The following is a 15,787-nucleotide window of genomic DNA, read 5'->3' as shown; positions in this document are numbered from 1 at the left end:
AACAAGAAAGGTGTTTTGCCTTCCATTGTGTTGATGTCATACTGCACTATTACAATTCCCAAAAGTTCTGTTATGACACACCCCTTTAAGCCTTACATAGGTTTGATCATGCTGGTGTTCTAAATATAAACAATTTGAAACAACTCAGCTGGAATTTGAGCATTTTCCCAATTTTCCAGCCGGATTTGAAGGGAAGGCGAATGTCTTCCATAGGGTCCAGCTGGAATTTGAACGTTTCCCATTTTTCCCATTTTCCAGCTGGATTTGAAGGGAAGGCGAATGTCTTCCATAGGGTCCAACTGGAATTTGAGAATTTTTCACATTTTCCAGCCGGATTTGAAAGTAAGAAAATGTCTTCCATAGGGTCCATCTGGAATGGGAGCATTTTTTCCCATTCCTGCCGGAATTCACATAAATGTCAATGTCTTCCATAGGGTCTTCAGTACTAGAAATTAGGAGCTGCTGGAATTAGAGCTATTTTGTCCATCTTCCAGCCGGAATTTATAAAAACGTCAATGTCTTCCATAGGGTCTTTATAGACTTCTCATATATTTATTGATTTGTTATCTGCTTCATGCGTAATTTAGACCAGCCGGAATTGTACCAAATGTCCATACTTCCTGCTGGAATCTATGCTTAAATTGCCAGCTGGAATTTGAGCTTCTCCCATATTCCAACCGGAATTGCACTTTTTTCAAATGTCTTCCATAGGGGGGGTGCGGAATTCAACTGGAATAGCCCATTGCTAATGAATTCAACTCATTCTTTACATCAATTGGAATTACCCTGGCTCAAAAATTTGACAATGTAAATAATAGTGACGATGATTCATGTAAAAATGTTACTAATGATGAATGTAATGATGATGATGTATCTAGTAATTTTAATTTTGGTTCTATTACTCCTTCTTTTGTATTTGACAAAATTTGTAATTTTTCAAATAAGAAGTCCTCTGGTCTTGATAATTTCAATGTGAAACTCTTGAAACTTTCTGCACCAATTATTTGTGACTCTCTTGCCTATATATGTAATCTTTCATTGTACACTTCTATATTTCCTTCTGATTGGAAACTTGCAAAAGTCACACCTATTTATAAAGATGGTGACAAATCAGATGTAAGTAACTATAGACCTATCTCTGTATTATGTATAATTTCTAAGATTCTGGAACGTGCTGTCCATGACCAATTGTATTCTTATTTATCTAAACAAGGTATTCTTCACCCATCTCAATCTGGTTTTAGGAGTAACCACTCAACCACTACAACCCTTCTTGATACCTCTGACTACATTCTTAAAAACATGAATGATAGAAAATTAACTGGTGCAATTTTCCTGGATCTCAAGAAGGCTTTTGATACCATCAACCATAGTCTTTTAATTAACAAATTAAAGCAATGTGGTATTTCTGGCTCATGTCTAAAATGGTTTATTTCTTATCTCAGTAATAGGTCTCAAGCTGTTAACATTTCCTCTATTATGTCTGACTTTAAAGATGTGAATATTGGTATTCCGCAAGGTACAATCTTGGGGCCTTTATTATTTATCATTTTTGTAAATTCACTTCCAAACTCTGTAAACTGTAAAACTATAATGTATGCAGATGACACAACTCTTATTTGTAGTTCTAATGATGCAGCAACTCTTCAAGCAGAATTAAATGAAAATTTGTCAAATGTTGCATCTTGGTTGAATGAAAATAATCTCACCTTGAATATCAAGAAAACAAAACTCATGATTTTTGGTACTAGTTATATGCTGAATACATTTGATGACATTGATGTTTCATACAATGGTAATAATATTGAAAGAGTTGATAAATTTAAGTATCTTGGTGTTGTATTTGATCAATTATTATCTTGGCATGAACATGTAAACCATCTCTCTTCTAATATCTCAAAACGTATTGGCATTATTCGTAGACTCAAATATTATCTCCCAAATGATACCCTTAAAATGCTTGCCAATGCCCTTGTCATGCCACACTTTGACTATTGTAGTCCTGTTTGGACAAATTGCATAAACTCTCTTTCAACTTCACTTCAAGTACATCATAATAGACTTGCTCGTATTCTTTTATCAGCGGATATAAGAACACCTATTAAAGACATGATGGATTCTCTTAACTGGGATAAACTTCATACAAGATGGGAGAAACAACTTTTGATTATTGTGTTCACGTGTCTTACCCATAATGCACCATCATATTTATTTTCTCAATTTTCTTATATGCAATCTCTTCATACTCATGGTACTAGAAGCCAAACTTTCAATTCTCTTGTCATTCCAAAATGGAACATAAATCCTGGTAAGAGAACTTTTCACTACAGATCATGTTATGCTTGGAATAGACTCCCCCAAGACATCCGTGGAAACTTTGATTCTATGACCGTTCATACTTTTAAAAACTGTATTTCAAAATTGTGATTTGACTTAATTATTTAATTTATTGAATTCCACAAATTTATATAATTTTTTTGTCTTTTACTCACTATTTGATTGTAAAACTTGTACAATGTTATCTATTCTGTATAATGTAATTATTACTTGACCTGATGTACAATGTAAATACTGTATTTAAGTAACTTTTGCTTCCATGCATTGCTTTTAATTGTTATCAACTTCTTTTATTATATTGTGTGCTGTAAATTGTCACTCAGGGCCCCCTTGGAGATCAGTACCAGTTACTGAAGGGGCTACCCTGGTTAAAGAAAGAATAAATAAATAAATAAACATACAACAAGTATAAAAAGGATAAACGGGTCTCCAGTGATTTCGGCTTTATAGAGCCGATACAATTACACCCCAACATATTTGAATGTTTGTTTGTTTTTTCTTTTATTTTTCAAAGGGTCAAGAGCCAAAACCAGGGAAAAAGTAATTCATGTAGAGCTATACTGATATGAATATAAGTCGAAATCACAATGTTTGAGAGAAAGGTCTATAACTGCATTTATGGTGCGTTTTATGCTACTGATGCAAGAATAATACCAAAACAGTATACGAATTCTGATTTTTATTTACAAACAACCGTGGCAATGTTTTGTACGTCGAGACGCCGCGGTAGGCGCATATCCGTCACTTTCCAGAGGAAAATTTAGGTGTCCCCTGTTCGCCTATGGTCCAACAATAGCATACATCAGACGTACTTACATATACAGCGTGAACAAAACCCCTAACATACTTTTACTATACATTAAGGTGGTACTACACCCCCTTTTGTGACTAATTTTACATTTTTCTCAAAAAATAACTACACACTGGTAACAAACAAAAGTTATGTATAATGTAGGGGCAACGGATACAATTACTTCACTGAAATTTGAGTGATTCAAGATTAGTGGTTCCTTATATGTTAAGACATGAGGTACATTCTAGTAGCACCTCTCTTCTTATCATAAATAACGCACTGATTGTCTTGAGTCACTGAAATTCCAGTGTAGTAACTGGATTCCTTTCCCCTATAATATACATAACTTTTTTTTACCAGTGTGTTATTATTTTTGAAAATGCAAAAAATAGTCACAGATTTATCAAGGGTGTAGTACCACCTTAACTACTTAACAACAAAATTATACTACACATTAGAATAATCAACAACAAAATCAATTTTATACAAAATTTTATAATGTCAATTCTACTGCACAGCAACCATTTTTTACATGAATAAAATGTATAAACCTGTTCCCTAGTACAATTTGACATTTTCACAAGATAAAATTATAAATCAAATTGTAAGTAATTTTAAGATACACATTTCACGCAATTGCATATACATTTCAAAGATAGAAGTGCATTAATTTATATGAAGGTATTTGCATATCCGGCAAAGGTAATTGCACAATAACATTTTATGATTTGTATAATTATAAGTACAAATTCGGAAATTTTTAAAAGATAATAATAATTAAGTTAAATATTTGACACTTTTATACACTGTAAATGTACATGTAAGTGTACAGACTTGGAGTGCGTCATTATAATATTATTTCTTACAACTTGACCCGTAAAGTCCGTTGTAACAGAGTGGATCATAACCAGATTTGGTTCCTATTCGCCTTTATGCCTACCAACCTTAAACGATTGTCTAATTATTCAAAGTCACTGTTCTGTGACTTACGAACCACCGACGGTAATAAACTGAAAACTTAGGGAACTCCACAAGTCATAACAATGATAAGAGTCTGTATACAGTTTAAAGTATTTTAGTGTAAAATATTATACAGGGTGTCCCCCAAACCAGAATTCTCATTGCGTCTATTTTTCTCCTATTTTTAAAAAGTTGATCAAATATATTTTGGTATGGGTATATAGCTATTCATTAGCTTTAACCTTAGAACTACGAGGGGGGGTTATATTTTTTTATCCGACATTGTCCGATGGTCTGTAACACGGGGGAAATGATCCCTGACACCCGGGGAGTATGAAACAGCAAAGGTCATCCGAGATCAAAGGTAAGGTCAAATGTAACGTTGCTCCGATTGGGTTGTGACTTGGGTAAAATGTTTCATGACACTTGGGGACTATGAAACCGTAAAGGTCATGTGAGGTCAAAGGTTAGGTCAAATTCAAACTTGCTCCAATTGGGCTGTAACTCGGGAAAATGATCACTGACACTTGGAGAATATTAAAACACAAAGGTCATCCGAGGTCAAAGGACAGATCAAATTTGAAGTTGCCCCGATCGGGCTGTAACTTGTGGAAAATGATCCCTGATACTTGGGAAGTATGAAACCGTAAATGTCATCCGAGGTCGAAGGTCAGGGCAAATTCAAAATGGCTGCAAAATTTGACCAAGGAGGGTGAGAATTCATAAGGGCAATGCCATGACCCCGGGTCACGCCACTTTTCAACTTAAGACATTTTAACGCATGATCCTTATTTATTAATTTAAACCGGATATTCTGTGGATAGTCTATTGCGCCTTTTGACCATGGGCACAAATAAAGTGACAGGTGTCAATACGATATGTCATTAATTATGAAATGTGATGCGTATAAATCTCGAAAGTCACCGTCATATTGGCCAGAGTTACCAAAATGAATAGAGTACTATAATTATATTTAGCCATTGGAAATCGGGAACATTTTTACAAATCAATGTTTTAATACCTACCGGTATTACAACACGTGAATAACATTAATAATTAGAGACGGACCCCGAGTGACATAATCTACTAATAGGGATGACCACTGTTAATACAGTTTCCACTAGAACGATTTTTCATTTACTGTGTGCGTGCACTCACACACGTATTGTCTATGGAGAAAGTGATCGATACAAGAAATCCCAGGCCTGTTAAATGGCGTACATACTTGTTTTGATCCAAATGTAGGCCTATATCAGGGTGTTTCAAGAAATTCCTGATTCCACCAGAAAACATTAACCAAACTTTTTCCTGTTTGGTCAGTAAATAGAGAGGACCTTCCTTCATGAAGAGATCAACTTTTTTAATGAAAAATTTAATGAGATGAGAACTACAACAGGTTGAAGTGACACCATTCCGTGCATCAGGTGTTCAAACGCAATTATCTCCGAATTTGGAGTGAATCAGACAAGCAAACTTACATACTCATAAAATTTAACTATTTTTGAAGACAAAATGTGCAGGATGTTAAGAAATTTAAGAATGTTTAAGCCTACCGCGGCCCATCTCAAATCTTTTACTTCCCCGTGCACTACTCACTACCTAGTCTGTGTTACAGACCGTGTACCTATATCCAGGGACAGGCGATTTGCGCGGAAAAAAAGAGCAAATTGCGCGGAATTGCGCGGAACTTTTTTTTTCAATGCAAATCATGTATCCCTAAATTGCGCGGAATTGCGCGGAAAGAAAGTTCCGCGCAAATCGCCTGCCCCTGCCTATATCCATAGGGAGAGAAACTACTGGGAACCACACACTCTCGGAAACCATAGTGGGCACATGCACACACAGTGTATTGCTCAATGTAGTAAAGATAACCTTTGATTTGGAGCAAATTTCTCAAAATTGGTAGTGATTAATGTTACCAAACTTATGCCATGATGAAATATAATAATTTTTGAAGATAAAATGTGCTGACCTTAAAAGATTGAACAATGTTTAAGACTACCGCTATTCATTTGAAATAATGCACTTATTGTTCATCTCCTCTATGGAGATATTTTCCATGGCGGCCATCTATGATCATGCTTGAGGTTTCACCAAACAAACCATGGGTTTTGAGGTCTTATATTTTTTGTTGTATGTCAACAAAATCGATTAAATTTTCAGGATGATCTTATTTTCATGTTGTTATAAGCAAATATAATGTTCCAGATAACGCTAGTTAATAAATACATTAAGAAAAAGTACCTTGAAGTTGCACTTTCTGTTAGTATTCCTTTTTGGACCTGAGCTACATCATCCTCATCATTACGTCATTTTCGATTCTTTTCCCGAATTCATAGAAGTTTCCTGTTTGACCTCAAGTGACCTATAACCTGTCCTATGACACATTACACTAAACTACCTAACATCTCAAAAACAGTAACTAACCCCTCTTAAAGAATGGCCTATTGTATTACAAATCTGTAAAATGCGATGGAAGCAGAATTTATTTCTGCGCATTGTGACACCTCATTTGATACGATAGCCCAGAAAACAATAAAACAGCGGTCAATTTAATGTAGTGAGGTCCAGATTTGAAAGTTGCACTTACAACAATACAAAAACACTCAGATATACACAGATTTCCTTCCATTATACTAAATACAAATCAATAGAATTTACTGCAACTTTCAAATCTTGGGTTACATTGATTTAAATGTACGCTGTGACGTCAATATAGACAAATGCTACAAATGAGGTGTCAAAATGCGCAGAAATAAATTCGGTTTCCAACGCATTTTACAGATTTGTAATACAATCTCCCGTTTTTGAATAATGGGCATTATTTAAAGGGGGTTAGTTACTTTAAAAAAAAAGAAGATGTTTAGTATTAAATTTGCTACCAGACTACGAGGGGGGGGGGGTGTTATAAAGAGATTTTTATAAAAAGATTTTTAAGCGTCATAAAAAAACCGCGCGCGTTTACGCCCAAACGACCTAAGCTAATCGTAGATAAATCCTTTGGTGATACAACTTTCACCCCACCCCGTACCCGGGGGTAGGACGGGTCATCAAAGATGATCATAGAGGGGGGAGAGGCCTAATGATTTTCATTTTAAGAGCTACTGACTTTTTACGTGTTAGTTAGGTGAAAATAATCATTTCCTTTTATATTGAGCAGAAAAAAAAAATATATGTAGTATTATTCACAATATGTTTGCGTATTAAACACAGGATCAAGACATCTGAGTAAATAATTATGTGCTTGCACTATCCCTTTCTACAGGTATGGACTCATGGACAAAATAATACCACCGTCAGAGCATATGGATGACTTCTTCAACTGATGTAGGTCTAAATGCATGCTACAACCAAATGAAAGTAGTTACCAGTTGAGCACTGAATCATCAAAATAGACAGCGTCAACTATGACCATATAAACATAGATTTCCATACTTGGAAGTTTATTGACGACCAATATGAAGAACTATAGACCTTTTGCGGTTCCATGGAAGAGCAAAGGAGTTCAAAACGAAAACGAGTTGTCTAAACGCAATTATTATGATAACTTAACATCACGTTTGAACGGAACCATCTGCAAACATCATATATTTGCCGTCATATCCCGAATTTGTTACCCACTAAAATGGACATTCAACTATGTAACACGACGACCCACTTTAGGAATGCTGTATTTATTGCTGATATTATCGTGTGTGTCGACAGTTGGTTTTTGGACAATTATAGGTGTCATAAGAACAGGTAAAAGCACACATGTAATGTGTACAATTTCATCCAATTTATTAATCATGTTTAACATTTTGAAATGTTTAGCGTATCGTTCTTAGGCATAAGACCACATTTAACCTTACTTAGATGAAATGTGAGGTTTAAAGCTCGAAATTCTTTCACCAAAAATTAAACTATATCGACAATCGCGCGTGCGATCACCAGTGGCTGATAAAACCTTAAATGATCTAAAAAACAAATCACCTTTTCAAATCATTCTTAAGAAAACTCAGTAGGATGTGTTTTTAACAAAGACACGGTACATGTAGGGGTGTAGATCCAAAGATGTTTACGTTCAAAATTCGACATCCTTGCACTGTCTGTGTTTAGCTAAGGCCTGCCTACACACGCCAGTATCCAATATGTCCAAATGCAATGCACAATGTTAGTACAATCTCAATTATGTTTTGATACGGTGTATTTGCAGGGGATTTTGAAAAAAGGGACTTTCTTTCTTCCAAAAGTAGGCATTTTTGACATTTTTGACCAAAAAAGCACAAAGAACCTTATTTTTCCCTCACTATATACTCGCAAATGAGCAAATACGGCCCTTTTTTATACCAAAAAACTATAACCCGCAACGCTCGTAAAGTCGAGCTTTTTTGCATTTGGCGAGGATGCTAGCTATGCCCCTGTTTATTTCACTTAGCAGTGGACTTCGGGTATATATATAAATGCGCACGTGACATCTACAAGTCGCCATACCGTGTTCAACGATGTAAGGTACCCGGATGTGCACAAATTCCACACGCAAAAGTATAGGCGAAAATGACAGGTTACAAGGAAAATTGGTTTTGCAAAATAGTGGCATTGATTGCAAAGGGCAAAATAATTTGACCCGAAACATAAACTCTTTATTTGGATTTTCCATTACGGAAAAAAAAATTATGACGGAAAAGCTAGATATAGCTGATTTAAAAAGTTATATTTCATTATTTCCGTGCTAAATGGGCGTGGCAATTGGCCATATTGATGACGAAATGTGATTCTTACTGGCATTAAGGTCAGAACTGGGTAGCTGCCGATGATGTTATTTGATAATGTTTGCACGTAGGGAACATAGGAGGCTGTCATTTTCTTCGGAAGGAAGGGGTCATGGATTTATTTATTTGGGAGTCAAGATAAGTATCCCCACCCGTAGCGCCGCCAATGAACATAACTCTGACCCTAATTTTAACTGTAATTATAACGTAAATTGAGGAAACTATAACTTTAGCCCTTTTCGGTATAATGACCCTCTCAAACTAATAGGTTAGATGTCCCCGCCGACCTCATCAATTCTAATTTACTCATTCGCTCGCAAATGGACAAAAACAAATTCAAAATGTGTTTTTAAGCACCTTTTTGTGTCCCCATGCTAAATCGGTAATCTGTACACCCTTTGTCACCCTTTGACGTACAATTTAGAGTATAAACACGTAGATGACTGTACATGATCTAATCATCCAGGCTGGAAGATGTTGAGGAAGACTCGTATACTATACATCACGCTCATACGTTATATGACAATATGAGGTACAATCACGTATGTGATGCATGGTTTGAGGTTTATTCAGCTAGTAAGTTAGATCTCGTCATACACATTATTGTCATGGTATATTGTAATTGTATACGTCAATTTTGTTCAGTTTGATTCAACCGGCTTATAAAGTTTTACTTTACACGGAAGGGGAAAGTTAGCAAAAAACAATTAATTTATGAGTGTAAAAGGGGGGAGGGGTGGTTTTGGGGGAAGGGGGGGGGGCAAATAATATTTATAACATTATAAGTAGGGTCGGTCGGTCGGTTGGTATTTTTTTTTTAAAATTTGTAAATAACCCAAAAAAGCACAAAAATCTGTAAATAAATTTCAATTTGAGAAAATACAAAAAAAAATTGTCCTGAAATTTCCGAAATTTGGGGTCGGCATTCATTTGTACAGGAACAATTTGTTTCCCAATTTGTTCAAAATAGAACAGGGTTATCGTTTTTAGTCGCATAAATGAATAAATAAATATATAAATAAATAAATAAATAAATAAATAAATAAATAAATAAATAAATAAATAAATAAATAAATAAATAAATAAATAAATAAATAAAAATAAATAAATAAACATTAGTTATGTTTGTACATGGGGGTGCTGTGCAATAATCATGATCCTTTGATATCCATGATTTATCCTTGCAAATTTATAGCATCGAACCTCCAGCCAATGTTCCTTGCCAGTGCTAGCCACGAAACAAGGTCACAACTGTAGCCACTCCTTCAATGGTCGCCATTTCAGTGATTGGTAGTGATGTAATGCAAATATGGCGCTGGCCATATGGTCACGTGCGCATTTATTAAAGCGCATTTATATATACAACCGAAGTCTACTGCTTAATTAACCCTCTTCACGCGGGTGTCGACTGCAGACGACATGTTAAAAAAAAAATTTAAAAATTCAAATATTTCAGAAATGTACATTTTCATGACCATATTTGGAATCAGCATGAAAAATGCATTAAAATGAGTACAAACAAGCCTACTATTGATTCAGTAGTTCTTAAGATAGCTCTTGATATTTTGAGAAAATATTTCAAAACTTCAACTTTTTCCGTTGAAGCGCATGGCTAGCATGCAGAGCATTATCCCGTTCTCATGGTTTTAACTCAAGTAATCGTTCGCAAGTTACGAATACGCTTTTACTAGTCGTAAGGGGCTGTGCAATAATTAGGAGCCCTGGTTGGAGGGTAAAATGGGGGTGTGTGGGGTGTGTGTGAGGTTATTTGGTGAGTCGAAGGGGGGGGAAGCAATTTTTGGCAAGCCGAGAGGGGGGAAGCGATTATTGGCACACTTTCATATGGCGCATTTTAAATAAAATGGTCTAAAAAGGAAAACAGTATGCGAATTTTCCTAGATCATTTAAGGTTTGCAAATTGGGATCCCAACCATTTGGCATGTGCAAATGGGGGAGGGTTGGCAGGCCGAGACTTTCGTCACGTTACGAAGGGTAGCGATCGTAAAATCATTTCTTATATTTGTTTCTGACAGTTTAAGGGATCGGATAGCAACGTTTGCACATTATTGTTTGTGGGACATGAGAGCACATCAGACATATCGAATTGTATTCTGAATACGAGGAATGTCCTTCTGATATCAAATAATTTTGACTAATTTTGATTTAATACACATTTTATTTTATATTTAACAAACCTCGAAGTAAAAATTATAAATCTAATGATGTGTATTTAAAGGGATCTACCTTCATGTAAGGAGTCACGAAAGTATTCATAAAAAATTGACTTTTGTTTTTTGACCAATGATATGCACGTAGCCCTCTTTCATGTCTTTTGGCTGTTTAGAAACTGCTTGGTTAAAAACCAGTCTCTCGTTTACTAAATGATTGAGTTAAATTCATATGACTTATCAATATTTTTTTCAACAGAAAACACACTTGAGTCTAGACTATCGAGTAATAATACCAATACAAAGCGTCAACTTCGTAGTCTGGGAAATTGGATGGCTTTTCCTGAGATTGGCCAGGATCAATTTAATGCTGTTGATATGTTCATCATTAAACCAATGACTCCTCTGATTAAACCAAAAGAAGAAGCAGTAGCAGCAGAAACGAATGCAACTTCGAAATCAAACGGTAAGCCATCAAACACAAAACGTTTTTGTAATATATGCTATAAATTTAACGATTAAAATTAATGTATAAAAAACACACAAAAACCAAAAAAAACCCACACAAACGTCCACTCCACCCCAAACACATCTCCACTCCGAAAAAACGCATCAATTAAAACATTTTTGACTACGTTTTGAAAACGTTACAATAATAACTTTAAAAATAACACTTTTGAAAATATTGTTGTGTTTGCTGAGAATTTTCTCTTCCCGCTTGTCTCTCCTTTTTTGATCAGTTCTCTTTTCCTTCTTTTCTTCTTTTTCTTCACTTTTCTTTTCATTTCTTTTCTTCTTTTACTGCCTTTTCTTTCGCTCAATATTGTTATCACTCCTTTGTCATCGACTAAACCAATATACTATGTCGAACTATCATCTCAAGAGCCGATTGAGACCCTGATGACGTTTCGTCAGATGCAAACAGGGTTTTTTGGGAAATGGCATATTGATGTAAAAACAGTATACAAATATTGACTGCTATGAGGGGCATGGTTAAGATTATAGGCCCAAGGTGATCTCAAAACCATGCATGGTTTGAGATCACCGCGGGCCTATGAATCTTAACCATGTCCCGAATATAAAGCAGTCAATAATTGTTTTATATACCGAATGGATACGTGGATGTTGCGATTGCGCAGTTTGATCGGGACGCACGTGACCGGTCCATAGTTCATTTCCATGGACCGGTCCATAGTTCGTTTTGAGGGCATAGTTAATTCAATGACTGCATATTCAACCAATCAGATAACAGGAATCTATATATGAGGTATATAATTGCAAATATTTCCCCATATACACGGTGTCCTAGAAACAATTACCAGGTGAATAAATTTGGACATATGATATTGGCATCAGAATCAAAAAATTTAAAGAGCAGCCAGGACCGGATTTACCTTTTTTGGGGCCCTGGGCCAGGCCAAAATTTCGAGACCCCAAACGCACAGTGAGGAAGGCATGTGCTCTCAATTGGCCAAGTTGGCAATTTTTGTAGGCTATTTTGACCCAAAACATGGTGTTTTTTGGCTAAAATGGAAGATGCACACTGCACAGGGCAATTTTGGGGGCCCCATATATTTGGGGGCCCTGGGCCCGGGCCCATCTGGCCCTATGGTAAATCCGGCCCTGAGAGCAGCGCGTAGCTCATTTGATTGTGCATTTTAGTTGGTTGACTATGACTGGGTGTGAAGAAATGAGCGGTTACATAATGCGCGCATCAATTCCAAGTTTAAGTAACAGACGATTTTTTCATTATAGCTCACCCCTTGATAAGGTTTGTGTATCTCCTTAACTTTAGCCCTCTTATCTATTTTATAATCCGACGGTGTTATGTTAATCAAGGTTTCACTGAAGCTAACACTTTTGCATTAATTATCCATAACAATATTTGAAACAGCATTTTGTCCTAGAAAACATTGATTTCTACAATTGGAAGCTTCACAACTTTAATTCTTTATTTGTGCAATATGTTATATTTTCACTTTTCAAAGAACGTCTGAGCTAAGAATGACAATGATCACATGCTTACATCTTTACCAGAGGATGATTTAAGGAAGCCCCATCATGCACTGTAAAAGTGTTATCACTAGAGTTTCAACTACCACTTTACTTTTCAAATCCCATTGAATTCTGTGCAAAAGATGTTGTTTTAGAATTGTGTGTGTGTCAATATTACTTGGTCGATTTCAGAATAAAAGTGATGTGTGTTTTAAGGATAATTCACACCTTCTGTACATAACATAAAATGTGAAATCGACCAACATTTTCAATGTGTTTTTATTGTAAATATATCAGTCCAAATTCAAATTTAACCATGCACGTCTACGATGGGCAAGCAGTGGTGTCATGTTCACTCACACAGCTGTGCTAATCGCAAGTTGACCCCAGTGGAGTGATGGGAAGTGCTTAAATCATTCTCTGCATCTTTATGTGTGATTTTTGATATCATTTTGCATTACCATTTCTTGGAAATATTCCAAAAACATAAATGTGTGAGATTACCCAGCTGCGATTATTTGTGCAATAAAAATATCAACACGAAAAAAGATAAGCACCGAGCATCATCTTACAAGCAGGCTCTCAATTTTAATATCGTGCAGTTCTTTCGTATTTGAACAAAACCTGTAAATTAAATACTTTCCAAGAAACAGATTGTTTAAGAACCGGTAGTGTTTTGGAACACCGTGTATCTTGCCAGAGCAAGGGCGTAAATCCGTTTTTGAAAGTGGGGGGACACACTGACAGTGGGGACCCAATGTGAGAAATAAATAAAAATGGCCGCGAAGCAGCCATCGCGTCGCGCTTGCGCGACGCAGGGGGGTGTCTGAGGGGGGATGTGCCCCCCTCCGTAATAAGAAACTTTTGCAAAATGAATACCTAATTGAAGCGATTTGGTGGCCCATTTTGGCACTATTAGTGTGTAAAATTTTAGTTTAAAAAAGCCAAAAATGTGTGAAATGATGGTCCATGAAGCCTTTTGTGGAAACGTTTTCCCTATTATTGTAGGCCTATATATTACATAAATTGGCAAATTATTTCTGTGGAAAGCAGAAGCGAAAATGGCTACTTCTTTATTACCCACTACGCAGGGGGGGTGTCTGAGGGGGCATGTGCCCCCCTCCGAAGTAAGAAACTTTTGCAAAATTAATACCTAATTGAAGTGATTTGGTGGCCCATTTTGGCACTTTTAGTGTGTAAAATTTTAATTTAAAAAAGCGAAACATTTGTGAAATGACGGTCCATGAAGCCTTTTGTGGAAATTTCCCCCTATTATTGTAGGCCTATAAATTACATAAATTGGCAAATGTGGAAAGCAGAAGTGAAAATGGCTATTTGTTTACTCACTACGCAGGGGGTGTATGAGGGGGAAAATTTTGCAAAATGAAGGTCAAATTGAAGCCATTTGGTGCATCATTTTTATACTATTAAAATCATTGCCTAAATAGAAAAAAGGGCCCCCAATTCAATTAAATGTTATACAGGTCCACTGATACTTTGTAAGAGCCGCCCCTGAATCCGCGGGTGTAGAAGCAAAAGTGGCCACTTGTTTATATACACACAGGGGGGTGTCTGAGGGGGATGTTGGAAAATTTTACAAAATGACGTCCAATTGAAGTCATTTTGTCAAAATTTTACTTGAGATTTGAGATTCACAATTATAGCATGCATGGATTGATATGGGAATCAGCATTGAGTCCGTCTTTATACTGACTTTTTTTGGTGATAAAATGGCCCTGCATATCGGCGGGCCCGCAGGAATTTTTACAGGCTTATAGACCATGGACCCGCCTTCACGCAATGCCTAACATAACCACAGGCCTGATATATAACCGACTGTGCGGTTTTTGTAGGCATGGGCAGTGATGGGCATACTCAATTACATGCAATTTAACTTTTTCTCTTCTTTTTTCCTCCTTTTCTCTTCTCTTTTTTCTCCTTTTCTCCCTTTCTCTTCCCTCTTTTCCTTTTTTTTTTTTTTTGGGACCAAAATGTGGGGGGGGGGGGGACATTTGATATTGTGTCCCCCACTTTAAAAAGTGAGGGGGACGTGTCCCCCTGTCCCCCACCCGATTTACGCCCCTGTGCCAGAGTGGATATAGAGTGCACCACAGACAGACAGTGGTAAAATTACAATTCAGTATCGATACACTTGCACAATTTCCTAATCATGCTAATCATTGCTAATGGTGGAGTATCTGACCTCCCCCTCTCCCTCTCGGGCGCGCGCTCTCCTCTCCCCCATCTCTCTCTCCCTCTCTCTCACTTTCCCTCCCTCTTCCCCATTCTCTCTCCCCCCCTTCTCCCCCTCTCCCCTTCTCTCTCTCTCTCTCTCCCCCTCTTTCTCAGCCCTACCGAACCGTTCAAGTGGGGCAGTCCCCACTTTTTGGTCTCAGAAACGACATGACGATAGCTAAATACGATTATTTCGCTGCCACCAGTCTATCGAGGACCCCCTACTTCCATTTGAAGGCCAAAATATCTCTTCCGTATTATGTGTTTCCTTTAAAAAGTGAGATAAAAAAAAATGGAGACGTGTATGTTTTCACCGCATAGTGGGGTCAAATTATTCTCATCCCCACACTCCAACCTTCGTATCTCCTAAATCTTGCAATGTTGCAATAGCTCCGTCTATGCTTTTATGACGCTCACCGTTCAACTGTCCACACTATGATGTTGAAAATTCCTATGAATGTCCCCACTTTACGGTTCAGTGAGAGTTCTCTCGCCCCTCTCTCTTCCTCTCTCTTTCTTTCTCCCACCTCGATCAATTTTCGTTGGTT

The 15,787-nt window shown here is 36.8% G+C and overlaps 1 protein-coding gene across 1 annotated transcript in view; it reads left to right on the top strand.

Moving 5' to 3' along the window:
- Window positions 1-15,787, top strand: part of LOC140142594 (beta-1,4-galactosyltransferase 5-like) — a 46,306-nt gene that overhangs the window by 18,957 nt on the left and 11,562 nt on the right. The window contains exons 2-3 of the mRNA XM_072164590.1: window positions 7,356-7,831; window positions 11,269-11,475. Of these exons, the coding sequence (XP_072020691.1) occupies window positions 7,549-7,831; window positions 11,269-11,475 (490 nt within the window). The 5' untranslated portion in view covers window positions 7,356-7,548. The remainder of the gene's footprint in view (window positions 1-7,355; window positions 7,832-11,268; window positions 11,476-15,787) is intronic.

Source organism: Amphiura filiformis, chromosome 20, assembly GCF_039555335.1.
Source record: "Amphiura filiformis chromosome 20, Afil_fr2py, whole genome shotgun sequence".
Classification (NCBI taxonomy): domain Eukaryota; kingdom Metazoa; phylum Echinodermata; class Ophiuroidea; order Amphilepidida; family Amphiuridae; genus Amphiura; species Amphiura filiformis.
This window is presented reverse-complemented; position numbering and strand designations above follow the sequence as displayed.